This window comes from Aedes aegypti, chromosome 3, assembly GCF_002204515.2.
Source record: "Aedes aegypti strain LVP_AGWG chromosome 3, AaegL5.0 Primary Assembly, whole genome shotgun sequence".
Lineage (NCBI taxonomy): Eukaryota > Metazoa > Arthropoda > Insecta > Diptera > Culicidae > Aedes > Aedes aegypti.
Window position 1 is genome coordinate 367,631,431 of NC_035109.1, and position 27,067 is coordinate 367,658,497.

The 27,067-nt window shown below is 39.0% G+C and overlaps 1 protein-coding gene across 3 annotated transcripts; it reads left to right on the top strand.

Annotated features, from left to right (window-relative positions):
* The first annotated feature begins 702 nt into the window (after positions 1 to 702).
* Positions 703 to 18,352, top strand: LOC5564587 (protein krueppel). Of its 3 annotated transcripts, none has more exons than XM_021853036.1 (3): positions 703 to 1,274; positions 1,323 to 1,867; positions 15,688 to 18,352. In XM_021853036.1, exons 2-3 carry the CDS (start codon positions 1,828 to 1,830, stop codon positions 17,196 to 17,198), a joined length of 1,551 nt encoding a protein of 516 aa, XP_021708728.1. In that variant the 5' UTR covers positions 703 to 1,274; positions 1,323 to 1,827; the 3' UTR covers positions 17,199 to 18,352. The 3 variants fall into 3 exon arrangements, with proteins under 3 accessions (XP_021708728.1, XP_021708729.1, XP_001648943.2); XM_021853037.1 differs by having other exon boundaries at positions 1,374 to 1,867; XM_001648893.2 differs by having other exon boundaries at positions 703 to 1,867.
* Positions 18,353 to 27,067: the final 8,715 nt, after the last annotated feature.

Genomic DNA, 27,067 nt, shown 5'->3' on the forward strand with positions numbered 1-27,067 from the left:
CGTTTTGCAACGCGCGATGCTCTGTCCGAAAATTCGTTTCTTTGCATTTTGATTCGCTTTTTCGTCGGAATCAAGGAGGCAGTAAAGGGCAAAAAAACGGAGTAGACCGGTTGGGTGAGCTGGTTCCATTATCAATTACCGTGAAGAGAGTGGAGAGGGGATGGCGTGCGAATGCGTTGGAGTGAGACAACCGGTGGTTGCTGGTGAGGCGACTGTCCCGTTTTCACAAAAGAGTGAGAGCGAGTTGATGATGGAACTGGTTGTTGCTAATGACGATGATGATGGTTAAATTACTGATCGGGGTGCGTAGAGCGTACCGATTCACGCACGAGGAGAGGACGCAATCCCGTCGTCATTGGCGATGACGGTTGTTGAGCAAAGGAGGCGAGTGAGAGAGAATGGAAAATCAAGTGAAAGGAGGCGAGAGTGTTGAGTACAAGGGGTGAAAGGCTGCGCAGGAGCGGGTTCCGAAATTCTGAGTAGAGAGAAGAACGTGTTGAGCTAGGTCAGCAAACACTACCACAGTGAAAGGGAGGTGAGAGTAAACAGTTTAGTCGGGAGAGGAATTTCCTTTTGCATGTGCCGTGTTTTTTAATGTGAATGGGGTGGGTGAGAGAGGATCTAGAGCAAGTCCTGTTGAGAAACGGTATCATCGTGACGACAGGACACCCCGTGCGGTAGTGTTGGTGCTTCGTCGGTAGTCATGAGGCAGAAGGATCTGTTAGGGCGACCGCAGTGTCATCTCGTCATCCATCGAAAGTGAAACTCGTTACGGAGCAGGACGGGAACTGATTCCTTGCGCCTTTTTTTTTGTAGTAACCACGTTACACCGGGATGTGATGTGCTCTGATTTCGTAACTTCATTCAACTCTCATCGCGTGCCACCACTACTGCCAACCTCATTCTCTCTCGCTCTCTCTCTGCATCACTCCTTCTCGGTTGCACTGATTGAGGTTGAACACTAGCTCCAGCTACTGCTGCTGGACATCAACAACCACGCGACACCTCGTCATCCCTCCTTCCACACTTGCATGTGGAGCGTTCAGCAGAGCTCATCGAAGACGGCTGCGACCAAGACGACGACGACTTCAACAGATCGGAAAGAAGCGACAATCCAAAGAAGCGGCCAAAAATTTTAATGGGTACTTACCTCGCGTGCCATCGACGACAACCGTCAGTCGTGTATTGATTTTCTCGCCGTGCAGACGTGTGTACGACGACGCTCTCCCGGTACGACGGTTGCAGCGTTTTCCGTGATTGTCAAAACAGTGAAAGTAGTGATCGAAGCAGGCGGCACCTGAAACCACACAATCGAAGCATAGGCGACATCTAACGCAACGCAACGCAAAATCATAACTCGTATTTGAACAAAGCAACCAATAAAAAAACAAAGGCACGGCCCAAAGTTCCTCCCGCGAAAACACGAAACGGAAAATTTAGGAGCAGTCTTGATCTGATCCATTCCGTATCGGTTCGTAGAAGCAGTAGTAGTCCTCCTTGGAACGCTCCTCGCCAAATCCGTTGAATACGTGTGATAAGTTTTAAGTGCAAATACCCCTGAAGTGAAACCCACCGCGATTATTATGGATTAAAGAACAAAAGTGCAGCAACACGCTAAATGACAGAAGACCACCACAGGACTGACGTTAAGTGAAGTGATATCGTAAGCAGAAGTGAGTGCACGTGGGAAGAATTGGAGATTGGTGTGAGACCACACCACCTATCTTCCAGTCTACCTAGAATCAGATTGTTAGCGACGCGACGAGCGCTCGCGGAAACGCGACAATTGAGAAGCTGATTTTCCACGGCGGTCCATCCAGGCAGGCGATGGCCCTGTCGCTGCTGCAGGAAGCGCAAACAGCTCAAGGTAAGATGAATGGGGAATTCTATGGGGGGAAGTTAAGGTTGGGTTACACTTTGCGGAGAAGCGAATTGAGCGTGGCAATTGATGATTAAATTATTGTTGGATGGATTTGAAAACTACAGTGATATTATGGCTTCATTGAACGCTTAACATTTTTCTCAAATGGAATCATGAGTTTAATTATTGAGATCTTTGTTATTTTTTTATAAATCATGATTTGAAATAATTTCCATTGCAATCGCTAGCAGAACTGCTCCACTGTTGATGTTGGATACAAGTCGAGTAAAATCTAATCACGTGTTGTCAAAACATGCCAATTTTTTAGAACGCCTCAAGTAATAGGCAAATGTTTTCAATGCTTAGTAATATATTTATATAATTGAATAATCATGAAAATCAGTAATGAAAGTCTTCACCAAAATTATGAGTAAAACAAACGAATTTTAACAATATTCGTTGTGGGGCCAAATCATAATTATTTCTTAAGATTCTATTGAGTTTTTTTGCCTCAGTTTATAACCCATACATTCAGCCGCATTTACACTACTAACAAAGATAATCTTATCTTATTGCATAAGTATTTATAGTAAATAAGAAGAATGATAGATCAAAAACTCATCAAAAGCTGTAACAAATCTGTGCTAACTTTTCAGAATTATTTATACAGTTAACTCTCCCTTACTCGATATTCCGTATATCGATATCCAGTTAGAGAACCATAGTAAAAGTTGGTTATCATGGCTAACTCGATAATTCCTTGGATCGCAGTTTCATTGGTTTTGTGTTCTGTAACTTGATACCTCCCTAACTCGATGGTCCCTTCAATATCGAGTAAAGGAGAGTTGACTGTAGCAAAGTTTGACAGAACAGTTTTGACCGTCGGTACTTGCAATCGAAACATTATTAGTGATCGTATTATTCGGATTCACAGCAACTGTTGATCATTGATTGTTAAAAAACATTCTGATCTAGATAAGTTGTTTTTCAAGTATCAGCTCGAAACAAAAATCACTCTCAATTTGTTAACAATAAATATTCTAAAAGGAATTCGAAGTGTAAAAGTGGCTGAAATTGATTATCCGAAAATTACAATACTTTCCATACAATTAAGTATTTCTTTTGGTTTTTCAAATATTCAATAATCGGATTCATCGATGATTTAATATTCGATTGCTGTAAACCATTCTAAGTTGAATAACACTATTTCGTCACATTCATGGCAAAACAGTTTCAAAATTTGTTTTGTTCATAGCCGACGGTACATTAACTGGGTTCAGAATTCCATTATTGAGAGCATAACTGCCCATAAAAGCATAACTATCCCATATTGATTTTCGAACCAACACCTTTTTTCATCGCAACATTCATGTTTTAATATACAACTCACTTGGCATATTAAAATTTATACACTTTGTTTGAAAATGTTGTGGAAAAATATGAAGTTGGTGCAGTCCCATATTGAAAAATAAAGGCATAACAGTCTCTATATGAACTTTGGAGCTTAATAGAAACTGCAAAACTGTAATTATGTTCAAGTTTATACTTTTCACTGATCAATATTAACAAAATGAGTATTCTGTGGGGTGGATCTAAAAGAATATGGCATTCAAAAATTTACTAGAAATTTATTAAAATTTGTATGAGAATGCAAACTTCAAACTTTGAGCGCTATTTTCTCAATGCCTACTAATTCAATATGGGACAGTTATGCCTTTATGGGCAGATAAGTGAGAATATGCAATATAATTTAACAATGATATTTGTTTTAGAAAGAGAATTCCGTTAATTGTTTTACAATTATTTAGTACGTTTGACTTCAGATTTATTAAACACTAGTGGTCCCGGCAAACTTTGGTTTTGCCATCAAGTAGGCTGTTTTTGTTTTCATTCGGTTTTGAATTGTTTTATTCATGGCTGATTAGTTTTCACTCGTTTTTTAATTGTTTGACTCCATGAACCTGTTCTCAAGCCATTCCATGACATACAAACACTATTCCATGTTTATTTATATGGATCTTAAAAGTTGTCACACAGGCCGTAAGGAATTCGATTCAATTTGAGTGAAGTCTCAATATTACGGTTCTTTCGAAAAAATTTCACTCTGCGGTAGCCGCCAAGTCCTACCGCAGCTGTCAAAGTTCTACCGCAGGCTTGAAAATCGTTGTATCGTCGAACACAGCTATCTAATCGAAGTGTGCTTTGAAAAACAGCAGAAAACAACAGTCATTAGCGTGGTTTCCAAGGTATCAGCGCAGCCGATCGTTGATGCTTTGTGCAAATCAGTAATAGGACTGCTGCGGTAAAATTGCAATATAATTGCTTGTTTTATTGCGGTTTTAAAGACTAATTTCAAGTTTTAAACACTTCGAAAACTATGAAAATACAAAGATGTTATTTTAGATGGTCATTACAACTAAATCTCCCGGTTTCTGCTCATGGGCGTAGCCAGGATTTCCATCAGAGGGGGGCAAGCGACCTCAAAAACTTATTTACGCATTTCATGAAAAACAATAATTATACACAACCTTTTTGCATTAAACGGTAAACTTTGAAGGTTATCCACATCCTTTTCCTTTTACAGTAGCAAAGTGGAGTTCAAAACGTGTCTTGATTTAATTTTAATTGTGTGAGTAATGGGTCCATTATTGCCTTAAAAAATTCCGGATTGGAAAACGCCTGAAAAAATAGATTTCACATGTATTTTTTTTACAGGAATGACTTCCAAATTTTTCCATGCATCTTGCAAGTATTCTTCCAAGGAATCAGAAAGAAATTCCCTCGGAAATTGTCTACCGATTAATGTAGAGACGTTTCCAGGTTTGGTTTTTATTTTCCCTTTAGGTAATTTGAAGTCTTCAAGAAGTTTTTCCAGATGTAGTTTATCGAATTGATTGCTTTCCACACCGAAGTTTATCAAGAGATTCCTCCGTAAGCTATTCCATTGTTTTTTTTTTAGAATTCGACCTAATATTTTTTCCAAAACATGGCTTCAAACAATTCCTCTTGAATTCATCTATGCACGGGTTCATTATTTGACATTTTAGCGGTGCCGTGTTATTTATGGCACCATAGCAACCAGTGAATTTGGCACCGCTCAAACGTCAAATTAGTGAACTCGTGCATCGGTCCATTACACTCGAAATTCCTCTAAAAATTTATTAGAGGATATTGTTGAAGCATTCCAAGAACCGATTCGAGGTTTTACAAGGAACTCTCTCAAAATTATTCTAACATTTTTCTTGAGATATACTCAAGATGTTTCCTAAAACATTACTCTTGGTAATTTTGCTGGGGCTCTGCAGATAATTTTCCATGAACTCCAAAGAAATATCTATCACCGAGCTCTTCCCTGAGTTTCATTATGAATCTCTAGAGATTCATAATGAAACTCATACCAGCAGTCTATCATAATTTGTTTCAGTGATATCTTTGAGAAAAACTAATATTATTTCTGATCGCCAATATTCCTACATATGTTTATTATACAAGAATTTCTTCACGGATTTCTTTGGAAACATCTCTAAAATAGTAAGAAAAATTCCTCAGGAGCTTTCCCAAAAGATAATTCGGAAGAATTCCCCCAGAACTTCATATACAGATTTCAGAATGAATGTTCTCAAAAACGCTCCAGAAATTCATCGAGAAGTTTCTTATGCAATTCCTCCTATAAATACTACAGATTTTTTTAAGGAACTTCTCCAAGGATCTATTCAAAAAATTTATCCCTTTCAGAAACTTTTTGAATCAAAGAAGAAATACCCTAAAAAAATTCCTACGAATTTTTCAGAGGAAATTTTGGTGTTCTGAGAGGCATAAGTTGAAGTCATGAAAATCTCTGAAACAATCGCTAATGTAACTGTGGAATGATTCCTGTTTGAATATTTGGAGGAATCTTTAGAAAAATCATTAATTTTTTTTAGGAAAACTACTTAGGCGAATCAATTTTGAAATTATTTTTTCGAGGGGACTCTTGAAATATTCCGGATGCTCATCAAGAACTATTGAAGAACTTTTAAGAGAACTGCAGGAAGGATATTGAAATCCAAAAAAACTGCCTTTCTGCAAGAATCGTTATTATTTTTTTTTATAATCTAGAAAATATACACATCAGAATTTGTGTAATTGTGCATTTGCAGTAATTGTGGGAGGAATTTGCAAACTTCTTCAAGCTCAAAAGGTATTTCTGCAGAAATTTGTACAAAAACTATTTAAAATAAATGTATTTGAATTGCAAATTTCCGGAAGAAGCTTTGAAAAAGTTCTAAGCGGTATTTCTGAATCATGAATATATAAAAAAATAACTAATTGGAACCCTGTGAGGAATCCTTGACGGAGTTCATGCAGTTATTCAGCAATTTTAAACAATTTTTAAAGGAATATCTTGAATATACAAAGGAATAAAAGAAAAAAAATACTGAAGTGGTACCTAAAAATATATAATTCCTGAAGCGGAATTCCGGGTTTATTTTCTATCCGAGTTCGAAAGGCAATGCATGGAAAATTTCTTTAAAAATGTGCAAAAGAATTTCCGAAGGTGCCATCTGAAGCAAATTTTTCTGGAAGAAGTAAGTTGTAAGTTCTTTGTTAGAACTCTTGAAACAATTCATGAAGCCCTGGGTTTGGAAAAAAGGTCTGATAGCACTTCGAAGATACATTCCCAAACAAAAACCTTGAGTAATTGCTGAAGACTCATTGAAGAAATTCGAGTTATTCCGAGAAACCGATTCTGGAATAAACCTTGGAATGATTATTTATGAAATCTTTAGTGAATCGTAATAAAAATATCTAGAAAAATTTGAATTGCTTAGGAATATGTGGAACTATCTCTTATCCATTTTTTTTGACGTATTCTTTGTTGTACTCCTGGAAGACTATGTTTCAAATATTGTTGACAGATTACACACAAGATATAGCAAAAGCTGTTGATAGTATCATAAGACAAGACAATTTACACCGTCTTCAGCCAAAGGCTGCACAGACTGAACAATCACGAACATTCGACAACGGACAACACGAAACACCCAGTAGCCCAGTGAAGAATTTTTCGTTTGACGAAAAGTTTCTACCGACAGGAGCGGGAATCGAACCCACGCTTCGTGGCACAATACGCCTAGACGACTGACGTCGCTGACCGCACGGCCACGAAGCCCACATCAAATCATCAAATGATATCTGGTGAGATCTTGAACGGAAGTATAATTGTTTGGTTTATTTGACGAATTCTTTAAAAGTCAATCAGAACCCCTTTTTTTTAAATAAGAATGCTAAAGGAAACTTCTTAGAAATTCAAACAAAAGATCAATTTCCATGGCATTTTTTTTCATCGGGCAGGGAGGGGCAAGGCAAAGCTAAATTGTCTAAATGATTGTTGGAAAGATCTTTGACAGTCTGCTTTTGAGAAGGGCGCTTAGATGTATCACTTATTGTTCAATTAGACATGAATGCTGAAAATATGTTTTGGAAAGTTTAAACAATATTTTATCCTTCATATAAAACTAGTTAATTTGATTTTTTTTTCTCATCGGCCAGTAGGGAGCAACGGCAATATCCTGAGCCCCCCTCATTTGGCTACGCTCATGGTTCTGCCGAACCAAATATTTTATATAATGAAACCCAAGCTTAGAATCTTACTTTATTAGACAGCAAGTAGTAAGCAATGGACAATATACCTAAAACTTCTGGGTTCTGATTGAATATGAGGTTTGAAATGGATTTTTTTACCTAAAGGTTCAGCAGAATATGAATAAGGTCGACCAAAATTATTTAATTTCCTAGAAAATTAGAGAATTTTACAAAAACAAATTTTTGAAACAGATTTAATCGGCTTTTTGGTTTAAAAAAGGATTGAAGAAGGAATAAGAATAAGGACCAATAACTGTTAGTTCTTTATATTGGACTAATCAGTAATGGATCAAAATTCACATGTTATTGAGTACTTTTTTGAGTATGTTCTACAAGTATATCTTCTGCTTATCCAAAAGACTACAATTTAACTGAATTTTTCAAATTTTTCGAGTTTGAGTTAACTGAATGCAATAGGGTTTTTCTAATACTTTCGACAATAGAAATCATTTTCTGAGCGCAACATTTCTGGAAAATATGTTGACATATCTTTCTGGGTTTTTTGGCCCTACCAGTCTTTGAACAGCTGAAATGAGTTTTGCTTCAACTTTTCGACGTTTCGGCGTGTATTTTGCCTTCTTCAAAGAATTAGAGGCTGCGTTTTGTTGTCTGTATTAGTGTCTGATCTGATTGCGATCTGATTCTAATACAGACAACAAAACGCAGCCAAAAAAATCCTTGAAGAAGGCGAAATATACGCCGAAACGTCGGAAAGTTGAAGCAAAACTCGTTTTAGCTGCTCAAAGATGGTAGAGTCGATAAAACCAAGAAAGAAATAAGCCATCACAGTCGATAGCACCCACAAAATATGTTGACAAAGTTTACCAGATTGGACTCTAGTGCCTTCTAGTGCCTTATTATATACTTGCAAGCGGGTTTTCTCAAAAATAAAGTGGACTTGAGCCACAATGCCCTTATGTGAAGGGCCAAAAACGTGTAAACTGACCTGCTAGTAAAGAGATTTCTGTGAGTCTTATGGAGTAGTCATAGCTTCTCCTTTCGGAAGCATTTTTCCTCAAAAAAAAAAAAAACTGTTAAAACCTGCCTTTCATTCAGTTCTGATGAAAGGAGTGTTTGGTCAAAAGATCGCAATCCATTTTGCTTCTATTAGGAGCTCTGTGGATCGTATTTAATCTCTTCTTATAGGTAATTTTTGAAATTTAATCAATGAATGGCCATCACGAAACCTCATGAAACCATCTAATGCACATAATTCGCAATTGAATCGCAGTTGATGCTAATCTTTGTTGAAAAATCTATTCAATACAATATGAAAATCATATTTTTTACTACCTTCATTTTGGTACCGAACTTGCGAAATTGTTCACTAAATAAAACTACAACCTCCGAACCGCACATCTGGCACCGAGCTTCTCCTGGTTGGCAACATCCGTCCCAGGCGTTCCTGGGCTCATAACCTGTTGAAATAAAACTACAAAACAACAAGGCTCTTCCTTCAGACATCATCGCTGCAGGATGTGTGATGTACCTGCTCTCCAACACTCCTCCTCATCACACAACTTCCGAAACGCACTTCTGCCACCGAGTCTCATCATTCCTCGAAGCTCCTTCTGGCACTGAGCTCCTCCTAGCTCCCGAACTCTTCCTAGCCACGAGCTTCTCCTGGTCAACTGCAGCATCGTCCTCTTGGACAACCGCACCATCATCCAGGCTCCTTCTGACTTTCGAGTTCCTTCAACTCTTCCTCCGATCAATCAGCTTCTGCCGGCTCGTTCTCAGTATCTCGGCCTCCGACTCGTGAGTCCGCTTCAACAACCTCCCGTCCGGACTCTACCCCTCTTTGAGGTTCTGCCGCATCGTCCAGGTGCTTCCTCGTGGTCCTTCACTGAAGTCGCCTCAGCATCCCCCAGGCGTTCCTGGGCTCATAACCTTTTGAAATAGAACTACAAATCAACAAGCCTCTTCCGCTCTAACCGCAGGCTTCTGACCGATATCTTACAATACGTTTTCCTCCAGACATCTCCGCTGCAGGGTGTGTGATGTACCTGCTCTCCCACATTATTTACCTAGTGTAAACCAAAAAATGAAAATATTTAAGATATTCGAACATTTTTTTATGTTTTCAAGGAGCTGACAAATATTCTGCCGTAGTTACACTGAGTGATGTCAGTGGCACAGAAAATTTCCGACATACCATGGAATATATCCAAAGTATACAAATTTCGAAACTCTGTAGCTCAGAGACGAAAGATCACGTCCAAATTATTCATATTCACATAAAAGCTAAACAAAGAAATACTCTCAATATTTCATAATGGTGGACGCTCAACATCCCGAAATGTACCGTTTATGGTCACTTTACCATATTATAGCAGTCTTGCTGAAATGAAAGTCTTGACGCATCAAAACTTACTAACGCTGACCTGCGCAGGTTTAGGAGTCAAGTATTTCACTGCTTCTGGTTTTTGAAATATTTTCTCAAACTGTCACCGATTGCTTCTTGCGTGATTCGGAATAGATTCAGCAGCATTCAAGTCGATTAATAAAAGAACCAATTCTACTCATTTGGTAGTTCATTGCCGTTTCACAGTTCAATCTGACGTGATGCAAAACCCGGTGTAAATCAAGCTTAACCGATCAACTTGTCCTGTTCAGTGGCCCAAATTTTCTTATATCCCATTACTCTTCAACTGAGCGATTACCATCGTGTCAAACAATAGTCGTGGTCCACCCTTTGACTGACACATTCATCTTCCCGACAAAAAAAAAAAAATAATCATCCGTAAAACAATGCAAATGATCTCAACCATAGTCACCATCTCTTGTTTTTCAGCACCATCAGCGCTGCGCTTCGAAAAGTCTCGAAAACTTATTCAAAGAGTCTCAACTTCCACATATCGATGATACGTGTTTCGCAGACAAAATTCTACACGTTCCGCTCTTAATCAGCTCGATTTTTCACTTTTAGAACGTTTAATTTCCGGATTTACAAAACGACCTAAGTAAAATTTTCAACTTTCGCAACCTAACCGGTACTTTCACCGCTCCGTTGCATAGAGAGACAAAGTGACTTAACCACGAATCAAAACAAAACACTACTTGAGTCGATTTTACACGGGTACAAAATCGTCGTAAGTAACTGAATGACACGGCTTATCATTCTGTTAAATTTAAGCGATGTACACCATGAAAAAATCGTAATAAGGTGAAGACTGTTTTAGAACACATTTTGTGATTCTCCCTAATTAATTTTCTCAAAACCGTATGCAAGTTACTAACGTCGTTTTGAAAAAGTAATCGAGAAGTGTCAAATTTCGCCTCGCAACCCCGCTCGAAAGCGGCGAGCGAGGCGGCCATTGCACGCTTCGTGTGACCGGCGGCGGCCGCCGTAAATCAAATTAATGCCCCTTTTAATTATTCAAACTTGTGTTCCCGACGAGCGCTTCGATGCAATGGCGGCCAGCACATCTCTCGACGAGCAGATGACCATTAAAATAACCCCGAAACGACGAGTAGGGAGTTCAACCCGCCTACTTGATGATATGATTCGCTTGATTCTTGTTTTCGGCGGTGGCGGCGGCCTGCTTCGATTCAACCGCTTTTGATTGAATCATCTCCGGCGGCAAGGCGGGCACGCAACGCCGCGAGACGAATCGTCGGACGCTCTTCGGCCAGTGATCGATTTGCATAATTCGTCAAACGGAATTCGACGAGCGCGGTCGCTGATGAAGACAAAGTCGTTTCTTGAAACGCCATTCCCGATTTGACAGGCTCGGAAGCAAATGTCGCCTTAATCAAAAGAAGGGTGAAATTTAAATTTAAATAGCTCGCTTTAAAACTTTGCCTCGGTGTACATAACCCATTCCCTGCGTGCATTTCCCAGATCCGTATCGCAAATGGAAAACGGGTGGGTGGCGAATTCGACCCTTTTTCCCATTACAAAGGGGAAAACGAACGGGATGATGACGAAGAAGACGAAGACGAGGACGACGACGCCGTAATTAGTTTGAATAAGGGTTATTTTCTTTTAATCTTGCAATCGCTCTCGCGAGCGGTATTCCCATGTTCCATCGTCCTGGTCTGGGCCGAGATACATAAAAGCCGAAGAGCGATTCCAGGATCCCTCGTTTCCCGCGCTAGCATCCTTCTTATTTCAGGCGATGGGGAGCCGAAGTACATAGGCGGCGACGGCGGCGGTGGTGGAAAAGACGAATTTCGCCAACAACAACAGCAGCGCCACCAAGTATCCAGGAGGATGACGAAGACTTAGACGACGAACACTACGGCGTTGGAAGAAAGGAAAACTCATAATGAGGACGGCGGCTGATTTACGCGTTGCGGAAGGGGAGAGAGGTGAAGGAGTGGGACACGCGAAAATTTTCGCTTTTATCCCTTTCATTTTCCCGGATGCGATCATAGCAACCAGAGTCGGCGGATGGAATTTCAATGCTCGTTGGGCGTCAACTCTCACCACTGCACTATGGGACAGGGACGCAATCTGGCGGGACAAAATTAATAACTCGGTAACGAAGCGTTTCCGGTATTTGGTGTCTTCGGCAAAGTTTTTTGTAACAACGAGGACCATCTATTGACATAAACGGATAGTTCGTAAATCGTCCGCATAGGTGGCGCCACAATCTAACTTTTTACTTTGACGTTATAGAGACTTGACATGTTCTGCAAAGTTGTTCATTTTAATAAAATAAAAAACTTTCTCGAAGACGTCAAAATTCCACAGCCTACTGTTTTCGAGTTATAAGCAAAATTAGAGAAAATTAGAGAAAAAACTATTTTTTCACCGAATTTGACATTTTTCCTTAGAATCATGTCATATAATATTTTTTGCTGATAAATATATAACAAACGCAAGCTCTGGTGGAAAAATTTTAATAATACGACGCATAAAAATTAGGAAATTATGAAAAAACCTGAGAAATAGAGCATTTTTTGAACCTTAATATCTCCAAAAGCGCAAAAAATCGCAAGCTCAAATTTTCAGGCAACATAGAGCAATACTTGATGAAACGGATGTCAAAATTCCAGAGAGGTATATTTTGGTGTTTTTGAGATCTATCATTTATTTTACAATGATTATATTTCTCCAATACAGTTAATTTCCATGAGGAATCTGAAGGGACGATCGACTTCCAGAAATAACGAGTCGTGGAACAAAAACTTACAGAAAACTGTTTAAAAAAGCCATCATAGTAGCCATGAAATTCAGTTTAAGAGCAGTTCTTGAGTTGATATCGAGTAATGTAGATGAAAGTGTAGATTAAAACTGGGTACACAATTGTTTTTCTTCAATAATTCAAATGATATAGTATGGCATGAAAGACTTGATCATGTGTCAGATAATTGTTGTCATCATGGTTCGAGGTGAGCAATTTATTTTGTGAATGTGTTACTTTTAACACGAAAAATCAAATTTTAAAGCATATTCATGTCGGTAACTCTAAATACTAAAATTTCAGAGGGCACGATCTCTTGTCCGGAGCTTGTAACGCGGAAAGAGCGTTGATTCTTGGATGTTTCGAAACAGATGATACAGTTCAATGGTATCAATTTGGAGATTCCTTCGATTTTGAGAACTGTTAGGTTGTTTAACCTTAAATATGTGTTTAATCACCGGATTTGTTTAAATTTTGAGCTTCCGGAAAACTGTGACAACGAATTCGAGATGAAATCCAAAGCCAGCTTGTACTGTGAGCAGATATAATAATTTCATGAAATAATAAAATATATTTTTCCGATAATTTAAACATACACTTAAATATTTGCCATGACAATATTAATTGCTCTATGTTGCCTGAAAATTTGAGCTTGCGATTTTTTGCGCTTTTGGAGATATTAGAGTTAAAAAATTGCTCTATTTTACAAGTTTTTTCATAATTTCTTAGGTTTTATGCGCCGCGTTATTATTTTTTTCCACCAGAGCTTGCGTTCGTTGTATATTTATCAGCAAAAAATATTATATGACATGGTTCTTAGAAAAAAGGTCAAATTCGGTGGAAAAAATCGTTTTTTCACTAATTTTATCTAATTTCGCCTATAACTCGAAAACAGTAGGCTGTGGAATTTTGACGTCTTCGAGAAAGTTGTTTATTTTATTAAAATGAACAACTTAGCCGAACATGCCAAGTCTCTAGAACGTCAAAGTAAAAAGTTAGATTGTGGCGCCACCTATGCGGACGATTTACCAACTATCCGTTTATGTCAATAGATGGTCCTCGTTGTTACAAAAAACTTTGCCGAAGACACCAAATACCGGAAACGCTTCGTTACCGAGTTATTAATTTTGTCCCGCCAGATTGCGTCCCTGTCCCATAGTGCACTGCCTTCTTTGTTGGCACTTTGATATCAATAGATCATTAAAATAACCAAAACAGCCGCTATGAAAAGCATAGATAGCGCCACCGTAGTCGTGTGTGTTTGAAAGAACAGCAACGCCCTCACAATTTCATATGCCTCATACGGTGGCGCCTTTGTTTTGATGCGGTGAGTGCTGCAAAAGTGACCTTCAATGATCCATTCGAAATACTAGAGAGAGATTCTACGTTAACGTCAAGAAAAAAGCCAGGTTCTTAAATCATTGTGACCTGAACTCAAAAAGCTATGACGTAGGAACGACAGTTGGCGCCCGACAGGAATATGGACATGTATCACTACATAACCGCATTTTACATCGAAACTAAGTTACTTTACTTAGGAAACCACACTCACAGCTGTACGTTCACACGAGCCGACTCTGACCAGAAAAACCATCGCCAAGGCAAACCCAGCCAATTCCAAAAACCACTACCAGCCACCCTATTCCGGGCCATGATTAATGCCCTAGGAAAAAAAAGGGGAAAGCGAGAACAATAATCAGAAAAACCAGGAGGCATTTTTTCTTCATTTGCTTGCGTGGCGGTCCCAAGCGAAATAAACTCTTTCGCTTACTGGCATTACTTGTAATCTTGCTAAGAAACCAAGCAGCAACCCGAGGTAAACACACAAGAAGACGTCGACGCCTCGCATCGCAGCAATCGGAAGTCAAGAGAAGAGCCCGAAAAAAAAGCAATACGGAAGAGTAAACAGTCGCTCTCACGCTCGAGAAGGCCCATAAAAAAGGGGTGAATTCATAAACACATAATAATAAAATTATAAATAAAGGATTAGCTTCGGCACTTTGGTGCGGTAGGGTTGCTGCCGAACAATGGGAAATCAATAAAAATTGGATTTCGGTTCAGGCCGGGTTACACTGGAAGCGAACGCTTCGCTTTCCAGCTACCTGTCAAATGCCGACGGCATTTCGAACGAACTAATCGCTGCGAGGATCAATCACCGATAGGGAAAGGGTTCCATCCATAACAAACACCTTGATACACATGTACCAAACGGGGACCGGCAATTCCCGATGAAAGTAAGAGTTCCTTACTATCCCGAACATCCTCCCCCTCTTCCTCGTCGCCATATGGAGCATCAAAAACTCACAAGAATCCTTGCTCGTGTCGTAACCGTTGGCAATGATGTGTGCGAGGATCCAACAAGCGAACGGTGCAGGGAAAGGCAGACGCCACCGAAGAAGAGGAACGTGCTGGCAATTGAACCGTCTAGCCGCCGTCGTCGTCGTCTTCGTCTTCTTCGGGGCGGAAGCATATCCCATCGTGAACGGGGTTGAGGGAAGGGGTTTTTGTTTTGCTTCCTGATTTCGCGCGCTCCGCTCACACGCTCATATGTGTGTATGTGTCCGATGGAGTTTGGGCCACACACGCTAAGGGCTGTGTAGCGTAACGGAAAGGGCTGCCCCTGAGAGCGAGAGTTTACCGAGAGTATAGCGGGAGAAAGGATTCACATGTGAAGTGGCGCCCAAGCAAATCGTAGTAGTCGGTTTGTTTACGTTTTCATTCATCGTCTTCGAGGGCCTGGCGTTGGGATGGGAGCTGCTGAGTGGTGTGCAGGGAACTGAACCCCCTAGGTCGCCTGCTGTGATCGCAGCCAATCTGTCAATCAGGGGTGGGGTAAACGACGGATTCGTCATCGAAAGCAAACACGTGAGGGAAACAATCAGCTGGCGCAGAATATCTATATCAAATATCCTACCCAACTGCTTATTATGTTAACTAATTTAATCTTGAGACGCGTCGGTTCGAAAAAATCGATGGCTTTTTACTTGCTCCGTTTGCTTCTTTGCCACTTTAACAAGAACCTACCAAATCAAATTATTAAACTCCGTTTTTTGCTTCTCTTCCTTACAGGATTAGCCGCCGTCCGCAATAGCCTTCAGGGAATGAAACGTGAAGAGGAGCGTAGCATGTCCGTGTCGCCACCGTTGACCGGTCAGCACCATCCACAGCACCACCTGAACATGAACGTGAATCACAGCCCTACCATCTTTGGCGGCTACCCTCCTTCATCTCCTTCCCTGGGAATGTTGGCACCGCAGCTCCTGGCAAACCAAACGGCCGCGGCGCTGATGGCCGCTGGACTGCCCATGTCGTTGCGAGCTCACCTAGCCTCCGGATTGTTCCCTCCACATCCGGCACTCTTCGGAGCTTGGGCACCTCCCACCCCTAACAGCAACAACAGCAGTCCACCTCCGCCACAAAGCCCCATCTCGCCGGCCTTAAGCCACAAGAGCTCCAAATCTCTCAAGCTAACCAACAACAACAACCACATCGTATCGACGACCTCGGAGATTCTACCTCAACAGAAAAAGCTCGCCAAACGAAAACAGCTCTCCGTCAAGCCGGACGCCGCACTGCTCCAGTCTCCAGGTCACACCATGCCCGTAGACATCCCGGACATGGTCAGTCCAGGCCCTATCTCACCACCTACCTCAGGCTCCTCGCCACAATCCAACGGAAGCGTCGACCTTCCGCAAACCATTACTACCTCCACTCGGGATCCAACGCGGGACAAGGTCTTCACCTGCAAGATCTGCAACCGCTCGTTCGGCTACAAGCATGTCCTCCAGAACCACGAACGAACTCACACCGGTGAAAAGCCCTTCGAATGCCCGGAATGCCACAAGCGATTCACCCGGGATCACCACCTCAAGACCCACATGCGACTTCACACCGGTGAAAAGCCCTACTCTTGCACCCACTGCGATCGACAGTTCGTCCAGGTCGCCAACCTGCGGCGGCACCTCCGAGTGCACACCGGCGAAAAACCCTACGAATGCGAGATGTGCCAGCAAAAGTTCAGCGACTCTAACCAGCTGAAAGCCCACATGCTCAGCCATAACGGCGAGCGACCGTTCCACTGTGATAAATGCAACGCCAGCTACCGACGCAAACACCATTGGTACCATCACAAGTGCAACGTCACTACAAGCCCACCAACGCCCGCCATCAGCCCCACCATGTCCCACTGTGACCAAAAATCCCGTTGCTCGGAAGCCTCCGACCTCTCCATGGAACTTAAGCCCTCAGTACTCCTCCACCAGAAGTTCTCCGGCATCGGCCTCTCCCTAGACTTCAGTTCCGCCGAAAACCGCCACAGTCGTCCCATCGGTGGAGCCATCGACCTCCGCTCCATACGATCCAACCCTGTTCAAATCACCCACATCAAGTCCAACCTTCCGGAACAAACCGAACCGGAAGATCTCAGCATGCATTCGCCCCGCTCGCCCGTCACCATGGAAGAACTCGAAGAGCTGGACGACGCCGCCTCACTGTACCTGAAACAACGCCAACACAAGTTCGCCCTGGCCGCGGCCGCTGCCGCTGCCGTCGCCAGCCAACGTCACGGTATGGAATCCTAAATCTCAAACCCTTCCCAAAAAAAACCCACCCCTAGAATCCCACCCCTAACTGAAAGAAAAATCAAATTTGTTGTTGACAACCGATACCAAATAATCAAAGCATGCCAAGAAAAAGACGAAAACTATTTCTCGACAAAAAATTACAAAGTAGCGCTTAGTCGTAAGAGAACAGAGAGCCATCTAACCTATATAAAAAAATATAAAACTATTTAAACCAATAAATCCGCGGAGCGGATCCGCCCGCCGCCATCTTGTTTCGAATCCCACAGCTGTTAAAACGCGCCGGTGTAAATACGAAAACAAAAACCCTCTAATGTAAATACAATCAACGCCGAAACAAGATGGCGTCTACCCAAAAAAACGCAAACCAAACGGGTTCCAATGCATCCAAAAAAAATCAGGGAAAAAACGGTTGTTGATCGCGGAACCAAATCAATAACACTTCAGTTCAGTTTACTTTTTCCTCGGTTTTTTTTTCCAGCGAGTACGCGTAGTAATGGTATACAAGTTCCTCCTCCCAAATAGTGACGAAAAAACACGACGGCAAAGCACTAAGCTGACAATTACTAATCGATGTGTTAATTGAGGTTTCCCTCCCGAACACAATCCAAAAATCAACAAAATGGAGTTTACTTTCGAAGCTAGAGGGCAGTGCGCGCGGTTGGGCAGTTCGGATTCCACGTTATTTATCTCAGTAGTGCAAACAGAAAGAAAAAAACGTTCGTAAACAGAACATTGCGATGCTTGTCATGACATGAAAAACCACGCTGTTTTTCGCCGATTTGCGCGGTCGATTATCTAATCATTATTATTAGTGCTATTTCTTTTTGACTGTCTGTGTACATGTAATGCTAGTAATTCAAAATTCAACGGTTGCCATTGGTTTAGTCGATTAGGTTTTTTTTTCTTTTGTAAGATGGAATGGAAGCGAACAATCAAAATTCGATGTTTAAGGTTTTAGGTTCACATTTTTTATATTATTATTAATATTATTATTATTGCATTATAAGTTTTTAAGCAAAGTGCGTGCGGTTTCTCGTCCAGAGTATAAATTGTGAATATTGGTATTTTATGATATTTGTGTTTAGGTGAATGACGGAAAAAAGTTATTGAAAATAAAATATTTAAATTTATTATCAAAGTGAAATTGTTGATTATGAGTTTTTGTGTATTATTTATTGTTATATCACATTCTGTTTTTTATTTTTATTTAGGCGTCGTATGTCATTCTTCCAAAATTATTTAAATTTTATAACAACGTTCGAGTATGCTTCAGTATTGTTTTGATTCTATTTTACTTAATTTTGCATTTATAAAAAACTAATTAAAAAATTTAATAATTTTGATCAATTTAGAGATTTTAAAGAATGGGAATGATTTTTATTACGGTCTGACTTTTATTGTAATAGGGAAACATGCAAAATGTCTTCAAATCCATAGAAAGCATGTGGATCGTCACTGTTTAATGAACAACGTGCCAAGTTTTGAATTGAATTTGAAATACTGTCGGTGATGGGTTTGAATTTAAGGCCCAAAGCAAATGTCAAAACTGTAAAAGCAATTTTCTCCGAAATACCCGCCAAATTGAAAAAAAAAGTCAAACACACAGCTGTTTTATTTCATAAATAGAAGAGCTATGTGTTTTTATATGCATCTGAAGCACGTTACGTATAACCATCTGATCCAAAATACACTCTTTATTGGATTTCCATGTTGACCTTGTTCTTTTGAAGGATTTTAATAATGATTGCGCTGATTTTGAGACAAATGTTGTTTGGCCGAACGTCATTTCCTCGAACGCTAGTATTAGGCTTTGCCCTAAATGCCATTTCCCCAAATGATCCGTTTCTAGAAAAGGATTCTACCCCATTATTATTCAGAAACCCATTACCCCGAACGCTATGACCCCGAATTCCATTTCCCCGAATGTACCCATTACCCCGAGTTTCATAACCCAAAGGAGCTGAGTCTTATGTAAAATTGCCCAAGGAATCGAATGGAAGTGGTTCTGATAACCGCACGGATTATTATTATACCCCTTTTTCTAAATTGCTCCATTTTATTGGGTTTTCGACAGGTTTTCTCAGATTATATGCAGGAAAACTGTGTAAGAGCTACACTGCCCATAACTGCATATCTGTAACATTCGACAAAAGTAGTCATTGAATAAGTGGAATACCAAGTTTGCATTTTATTGCAGTATGGGAGGCAACTACATTTTCAAAAAAAATTAAATTAATATTATTATCAAAAAAATTAAATTAATATTATTGACAACATTTGACGATAGAAGTATGAAGATATGAGTGCAGGAGCTGGACTTGACCACCGGGATCGTTGTCATGCAGGGTGTCTACTACCTGGGAAAACCTGGAATTATCAGGGATTTTCGATTACAATCAGGGAAATTATTTTAAGGCAGCAATTCATCATATAACATGTTCACGACAAAGGATTTTTGCGTCAGAGCCGAGAGCTACTATTGATTGCCAGAAAACTTTCTTTATTCGAAAAAAAAAAATCTCAAAACACTATATGAGCTGTTCAGTGAGGATCCTTTCGAGTATGAAATTTTATCAGCTTACCAAATCATGATTGGTGTTTTTAATGTCTTCATATTTATTCAGTAAAGGATTAACATATCTAAGGCTGGTAGCAGATTTATTTTTAGATACCATTTTTATGCAAGTCTAAAAAGTCTTCATTTTTGTAAAAGGTGTCTGAGGGCTCTACTTTAATCAAAATAGTCTCTAAAGTCTCTTTTTCTCCTTATCTTTCTTGCAAATAATTGAGATGCAAAATTTCTCCTCATGTTTCTCGAGATCAGCTTCAGGAATTATCCTTGTAATGTCTCCAGAGATTTTATCAGGAATTTTTCAAGAAAGTTCTCTACCAATTCCTTCAGAAATTTTTCATAGGATGCTTACAAGAATTTCTCCATAATTTGGCTCAAAAAGTCCTTGAGCATTTCAACGTTACTACCTTTAGTAATTTTCTCATGGAGTACTTTGAACAAAGACTATCCTAGAACTTCATCCAGATATGTATTATGCAGTTGTTAGTCTAAGAGATATCCAAAGTATCTCACAGAATTTTTTCCCAGAAAACCCGACAAAAACAAGAAAATACTGCACTGTTACTGCACAATATCCTGCGAGGTATCATGATTTTTTTTTCAATTATCTTAGCAATAATCTTGGAAATCTTCTAAAAGTTCCGCAAGAGTGAATCTTCCTGAAAATCATCTTTCATCAAGGGTGACCTAAGAAATTACATAAGTAACTGTAACAAAAGCTACCCTAAGATTTGCTTTAGGAATACGTCACAAACTTTTCTCAGCTTTCTGGAAAATTTCACTCAAATTTCCTTGGAGAAAACTCCTGGAAGAATGCTTGAGAATTTTTTTTTGAAAACTTCTCAGAGAAATCTTTTAGAAATGTTGGAGGAATTTTCGAAAAAAAAATCTTAGGAGTAATCTCTAGAGTGATTCCAAAAGGTATCCTCAGAGAAATTTGTAGTTAAAATCTTCAAAGAAAATCTGAACATAACATAATCTGCAGATTACAGCATGCTTCTCTGCATATAATACAAGAAGTCTTTGTATTTGTATTTGTGCTTATTTTCCATCGGACTTTTTTGAGTCTACATGACACTGACTACGTAAACTTTAACATTGAATACACTTAAATTGTAAAATATTATTTGAGACAAGCCTATTCTTAAAAACATTGAGCGAAATATTAAAATCAAATAAATAATTATTTTCATTCATCGTCATACACATGGATCTAATCGGCTCATTTAGGGTATAGGCCGTAGGATGGTGATCTAGGCGTAGAAAGTTAGTATTCCTGAATTGCTGGTGTGTTGAGGTTTATTCGAGCTACAGCTGGTACGTCGATTGCTCCTTTTAAAAGTTTTGCTAGAAACACATTTCTCATGATATTTCGCCTCTTCTCAAGAGTGTCCATACCAAAAAGTCGACAGCGATTAGGATAGGGAGGCAGATCAGTTGGATTGTTCCACGGTAAACTTCTCAACGCAAATCTTAAAAAGGTTGCGATTTGCTCTGGTAATGATGCTAGTGTTTTTTTACAAGGGAGAAATCTGCAAACAGACCCTCTGAGAAGGTAACTCAGAGAGTGTGGGGATGCCGCACCAACGACGACCCACTAAAACCTGCCGATGCACTCGCAGAATTGCTCCATTGGAGTACAGAGGGCACCGACATAACCCTTGGCCTCAGACCCTCATCTCCCCGGAACCAACTTACCGTATTTTTTCGGGGAGCACCTAACACATATAGCAGAAGTAGCCTAGGCAAACTGCTTCTCCTAGCCGACTCAAATAATGTTACAAGGGACTAGCCTCGGCATGGCTAATCCTCTGCAGCGAACTCTTCGGTCGGCGCGCCATAGGCGCTCCAATTTTAGCAAGCCACAGCATCTTTGGAAACACATTCGGCAGCGAACAACTAGTAATGGAATTCCTCCCAACATGTTCTACGAGAATACTACGTCATAGTCATCAGCCGAGTCCGCAAACTTACTCTCGTGTTTCTTTCAAGGCGTGTCAAGTAATAACTCACCACCTTTGAATGAACAATATTTGAATAGTTTGCCGATATTCGATCTCAACATGCCTTTGATTACGTTCGCCGAGGAAGATGTGACTAGGAAACTGCTTCACATCGATGATTCGAAAGGTCCAGGTCCGGATATGCTACAACCTTACTTCATCAAGGCGTGTTGTTCATCGCTGGCCCTCCCATGTACGATTCTCTTCAATCGCTGATGGAAGGATGTTTTCCCGTAATATGGAAAACGGCAGCAATTACTCCAATTCACAAAGCAGGTGACATCCACAACGTGCAGAATTACAGAGGGATATCTATCCTCAATTGCCTACCGAAGCTTTTTGAGAGTATGTTGCTGGACGCCGTATACCCGTCGGTGCGCCACATCATCGCTGACGAACAACACGGGTTTGTGAAGAAGAGATCCACTACTACGAACATCATGAATTATGTATCCCTACTCATCGACAAAATTGAAAAACGGCAGCAAGTTGACGCTATCCACGTTGACTTTTCGAAAGCTTTTGACCGTGTCCCCCACGCTCTTGCAGTTGAGAAACTGAAACGATATGGGTTTCCAACTTGGTTCACCGATTGGATTGGCTCGTATCTAACGGGTCGAAAAGCATATGTGAGAATTGGTTCGTCAAACTCGGCTCCTTTTTCAGTTGCTTCTGGTGTCCCGCAAGGCAGTCATCTAGGGCCGCTCCTTTTTGTGATCTTTGCTCTCGACCTATCGATCGCAATCAAATCCCCGAAGATGATGTATGCAGATGATTTAAAATTCTTCCGTGTGGTGACGTCACTTGTTGATTGTTGCGCACTTCAAATGGATTTGGACGCACTGTTGAAGTGGTGCAGAGAAAATGGAATGGAAGTGAATATTGAGAAGTGCAACTCTATTACATTCTCCCGGCTGCAATCAACAACTGCTTTTGAATACACCATGGGCACATTGGCGTAGGAACAGGGGGGGGCAGGGGGGTCTGGCCCCCTCCAGAATCATCCAGGCCCCCCCAGAATTTTTGATGACAATAAAAAAAAACAAAAACGAATTAAGATGACGCAAAATCTTCTGAAATTATGTACATGACTCAAAACATGACTCTTGTTATTAACAAAAAAGCGCTTCGGTAGTTACGTTATGTAATGTTTTACAACTATATTGAGAAAACCTCGTTTACGTTACACAGCATCAGCGTGGTTGTTCTGACTTCGGTGAATCGTGCGACAATCGAAAGCTTAACCGTCCGGCTCTCGATCGATTGATTACTGTTAGAACCAGTTTCTTGTTGCATGCGATAAGCGCAATTTTTCGACATGTCCGTTGCAGAAAATACCGTGGTACCAAAAAGCGTCAATATCCTGGAAATTTGATTCCCAAAATTCGTTTTTTTCTGAATAATCCAAATAATGCTGTTTTAGCATAAAGCAGCCTATTCACTGCATTCCAATTTATCATGTTTTCTGATGATACCCCGCTCGAAGTGTCCGGTGATAATGATTTCTCTTATGAGAATTTACTTAAAACATCTATACATTAGCATCAAGTTGTATGATGTGAGAAAATAAATAATTGAAAAAACAGATACAAATTATGTCACAAAATTACTAAAAATATTACTATGAAAATGAGGGTTTAACTTTCAAGAAATTTCAGCATGCGAAACTTTTCATCAGATTAATGGCTAAAAATAATGTAACAAAATCGGCCATAGTGTTATTTCAGCAATAAATTCTTTCTTTGATTTTGATTCAATGTTTTAAGTATTCGCTTGAATAAATTTATTACTTAAACTATATTATTTCAAGAAAACTTATTTTTATTTTTTAACTTATTTTTTCATAAATTATTTGATTAATTCCCAACCGATTTGTAGCAAGTTTTCTTCAAATATTTTTTTATATTGTTCATAGAATTTTATTATTATCAAATTCCCCAAGAAATTCCTCAAGGAATTGTTTCAGAACTTTTGCAAATCTCATGGAAATCAGTCAAATAATTGTGACTTGTTCATACCTTCATCAAAACGAATTCCTCCTAGTGGACATCCATTCCTTTTTATATCTACTTTTTATCAGCATGTTGATTCCGTTATACGTTCCCGGAATTGCCAAAAAAAAGTAACTTCTGTCAAATCTAATGCTGGGATATTTTACTGAAAGTTTTACTAGAAACTCTTCAGTGAATTTCTTTCAATATTTTTCACCAAAAAAAATATTACGCTCATCATTGGTCCTTAAGAAATGTTTCCAAAATACACAACAAGTTGCGTCAAATTCTTTTTAGTCTTTTTTTTTCTAGAAATTTTGCTTCAAATCCCCGGTTGATTCTTGAATTGGAAAGAAAATTGTTTTTGCAACATCTCTTGCTTTCGAAACTTCTAAAGAAATTTGTTGAAATACTCCAGGAAAACTTTTGCTTCCAAAGTTAGCACAGTGGAAAAGGAATTTGTAGAGAAACATGTAGCAAAATAACTGGGAAGGGGGAAGGGATATTTCAAAATATTCACAAAGAAGTTTTCATTGATCTTTCCTAAAACACTTCCTTAGAAATAATTTTACCAATTATTGTCTGATTCCAAATTCCTATATTTTTGTGCGATACGAGGCCGGAATTTCTGGAGGCTTTCTGGCAGAATTCTAGAAAACCAGAAGTCAAGGAAGGATAGATTTCATGGATAATTTCTAGAGATGATTCTGATGGAATCTTGAAAAAGGTAAATTGTAGGAGTTTTGAAAAAAAAATCAGAATTCTTAAACGTATGGTTCCTGATTTCTAAAAGTTCATCATAACTTCTACTGTTCTACAAAATAATCGATAATAGAGTTAGTTGTTTTGATATTTCTAAAGGCAGGAAAAAAAAGATTTTCCTACATCAATCTGTTCACAATATAAAATATTATCTAAGATTTTGATTTTATTTTACTTTCAGTAAAACTTCCATGCGTTTTAACACCTATATTTTTTATTATAAAAGACGGTTATGAATTTAACGACAGGAATGTAGGAAATTTTTCTGAATTAAATGTCAGCTGCAATTATTGAAGAAATTACCTACAAATTTCTTTCAATCCTTTTTTGCATATGTTTCTTTAGAAATCTGATATGAATCACTGTAAATGAATTTGTAAAGCAATTCCTAAAAGTATTGAGATATTCAGGGTGTAGTTTTAAACCAAAATATGGACAGTGGATAAATTTTTAAATGTTATTTATGAAAGAACCTGAAATAAAACTTGATGGAATTTCTGGAGAATTTTTTTGAGAAGTTCAAGAATGAATTGGAAAATCTTAGCAAATTGATGAAAAATGTCTTCAAAAAAATTATTTCGAGAATTTTTGGAGGATTTCCTTTAGAGGATTTCGTTAGTGCGGTTTGAAGAAAAAAATCTCTGGAAAAAGCTTAGATGAATCTCTGGTATTTTGTCCGGGAGAATCTTAGGGAAACAATAATTTTATTCTCTAAGACATCCCTGAACAAATTACTCGAGAAATCTTCAAGTATTTTCGTGGAAGAGTTTTTGAAAGAACAGTTAAACGGTTTCCGCTAGGAACATTATAAGAATGTTAGAATTTGTTTTAACATTTCTTAGCTAAGCAAAGCAAAGAAAATAAACAAAACTGCCGAGGAAGTTTTGAAGGAATGGGGGATATTGCTCCTTGATTTTAGAGAAATATAAAAATGCAGGTAGATCTGCGCTGATGATAGATTGGCTTTTCAGTCTTGACAAAATTATTTTGTCCAACGTTTCGGTCCGTTTGGGACCTTCTTTAGAGACTCAATTTTAACAGTTCTTTCTTCCAGATAGATCTGCGGAGAACTACTTTGAGAAATCATGAGAATAACAATTTCTCAATTGAATTCTTTTTAATTGCTCATGATTTTTTTGTGGAATATTACGAGGAATATTTAGAGTAACATCCAGAAGATTTTTCTGCGGGAAGTCTGGATAATTTTTGTTGTAATTTTTTCAATCAGTTCTGTAAAGCTTCAAAAGCAAACTGTTCTGAGGAATTCGTGGAATGAATCCTTGCTTGGTGATCTTGAAGACATTTGTGGTGTTTTTTCTGTACTATTTTTTTTAGAGAAATACTTAGTACCGTAATTCGGGGTGTAGTTGATCAGTGGGGAGAAGTTGATCATTCCCGTACCCACATGTATGAACTGCCTAGAGAGCTATTATCCGTTTTCAATTATCACAAGTTATGTCATATCGTATTACCTGATAGCTACTCTTGATGTTTCTAAATTCGGTTCGTCGTTCAAGATAGTTATACCATGGAAAAAACAGATCTTCAACGAAATTTTCGATGAACTGTTGAAAGGTCTACCCCAAACATTCGACTATTGCTAAGGCTATATAAAGACACCATTTAAATAAACTGTTTCGTACATTCCATATTTGTTCTGTGAACACAGTTTTATATTTGAATTGAGGATAAAAAATCATTTTCAGAGATAAAAATGTACTTTTTGTAAGCGAGTTGCTAATTTCAAAAGAAAATTGCATACCTTTAGGCGTTTTATATGGTGAATTCTGGATTTCACAACATTCAATTCTAAAATTGACCGATTTATCAACAAGTTGTAAGATTTTTAAGACTTGATTCGGGATCAGTGATCCTAAATTTAGTGAATAGCATGTCTCTTTATTTTAGGAAACGTATCACAGTAATTGATCAACTTCACCCCGGAATCGAAAATTCCATTTTTTGATTTCTAAAAAATGTTTTTGTTATTATGATAACAATTCGTAGAAAATTCGTTTGTATAATTCGATAAACATCCAACCAGTACAGGTTTTAAAAATATTTGGATGAGAATACATGCATCCTACTAGGAATTATAGAACAGAATCGCTCAAAAGTGATCAACTTCACCCCATTTTACGGTAATTAATTGAAATCCTAAACAAATTATTATTGCGCAACTGGAGGACACATTAAACTAACATTTTATATATAATAAGTACATAGAGAATCTTCCAGGAGAAATGATTAAAAGAATTTTTAATACATTTTCTGGCCGAATTCTTCAAAAGATATAGTTTAAGCAGTTCGATACAGATTCTTCGAGAATTTTTCTGGTGATACCAGAAAATCTGGGAATGATTTTCTGTGGAAAGCCCAGGACGAACTTCGTGAAAACTGGTAAAAAAGTTCTTGATGAAAGCACTGAAAATTACGAAATTAATTCATAAATAAATTTCCGTAGGAATTCTAAGAGGAAACTCTTCAAAGAACATGATTGTATACTTGAAAAAATCGTGGAAGGATCACAAAGGACAT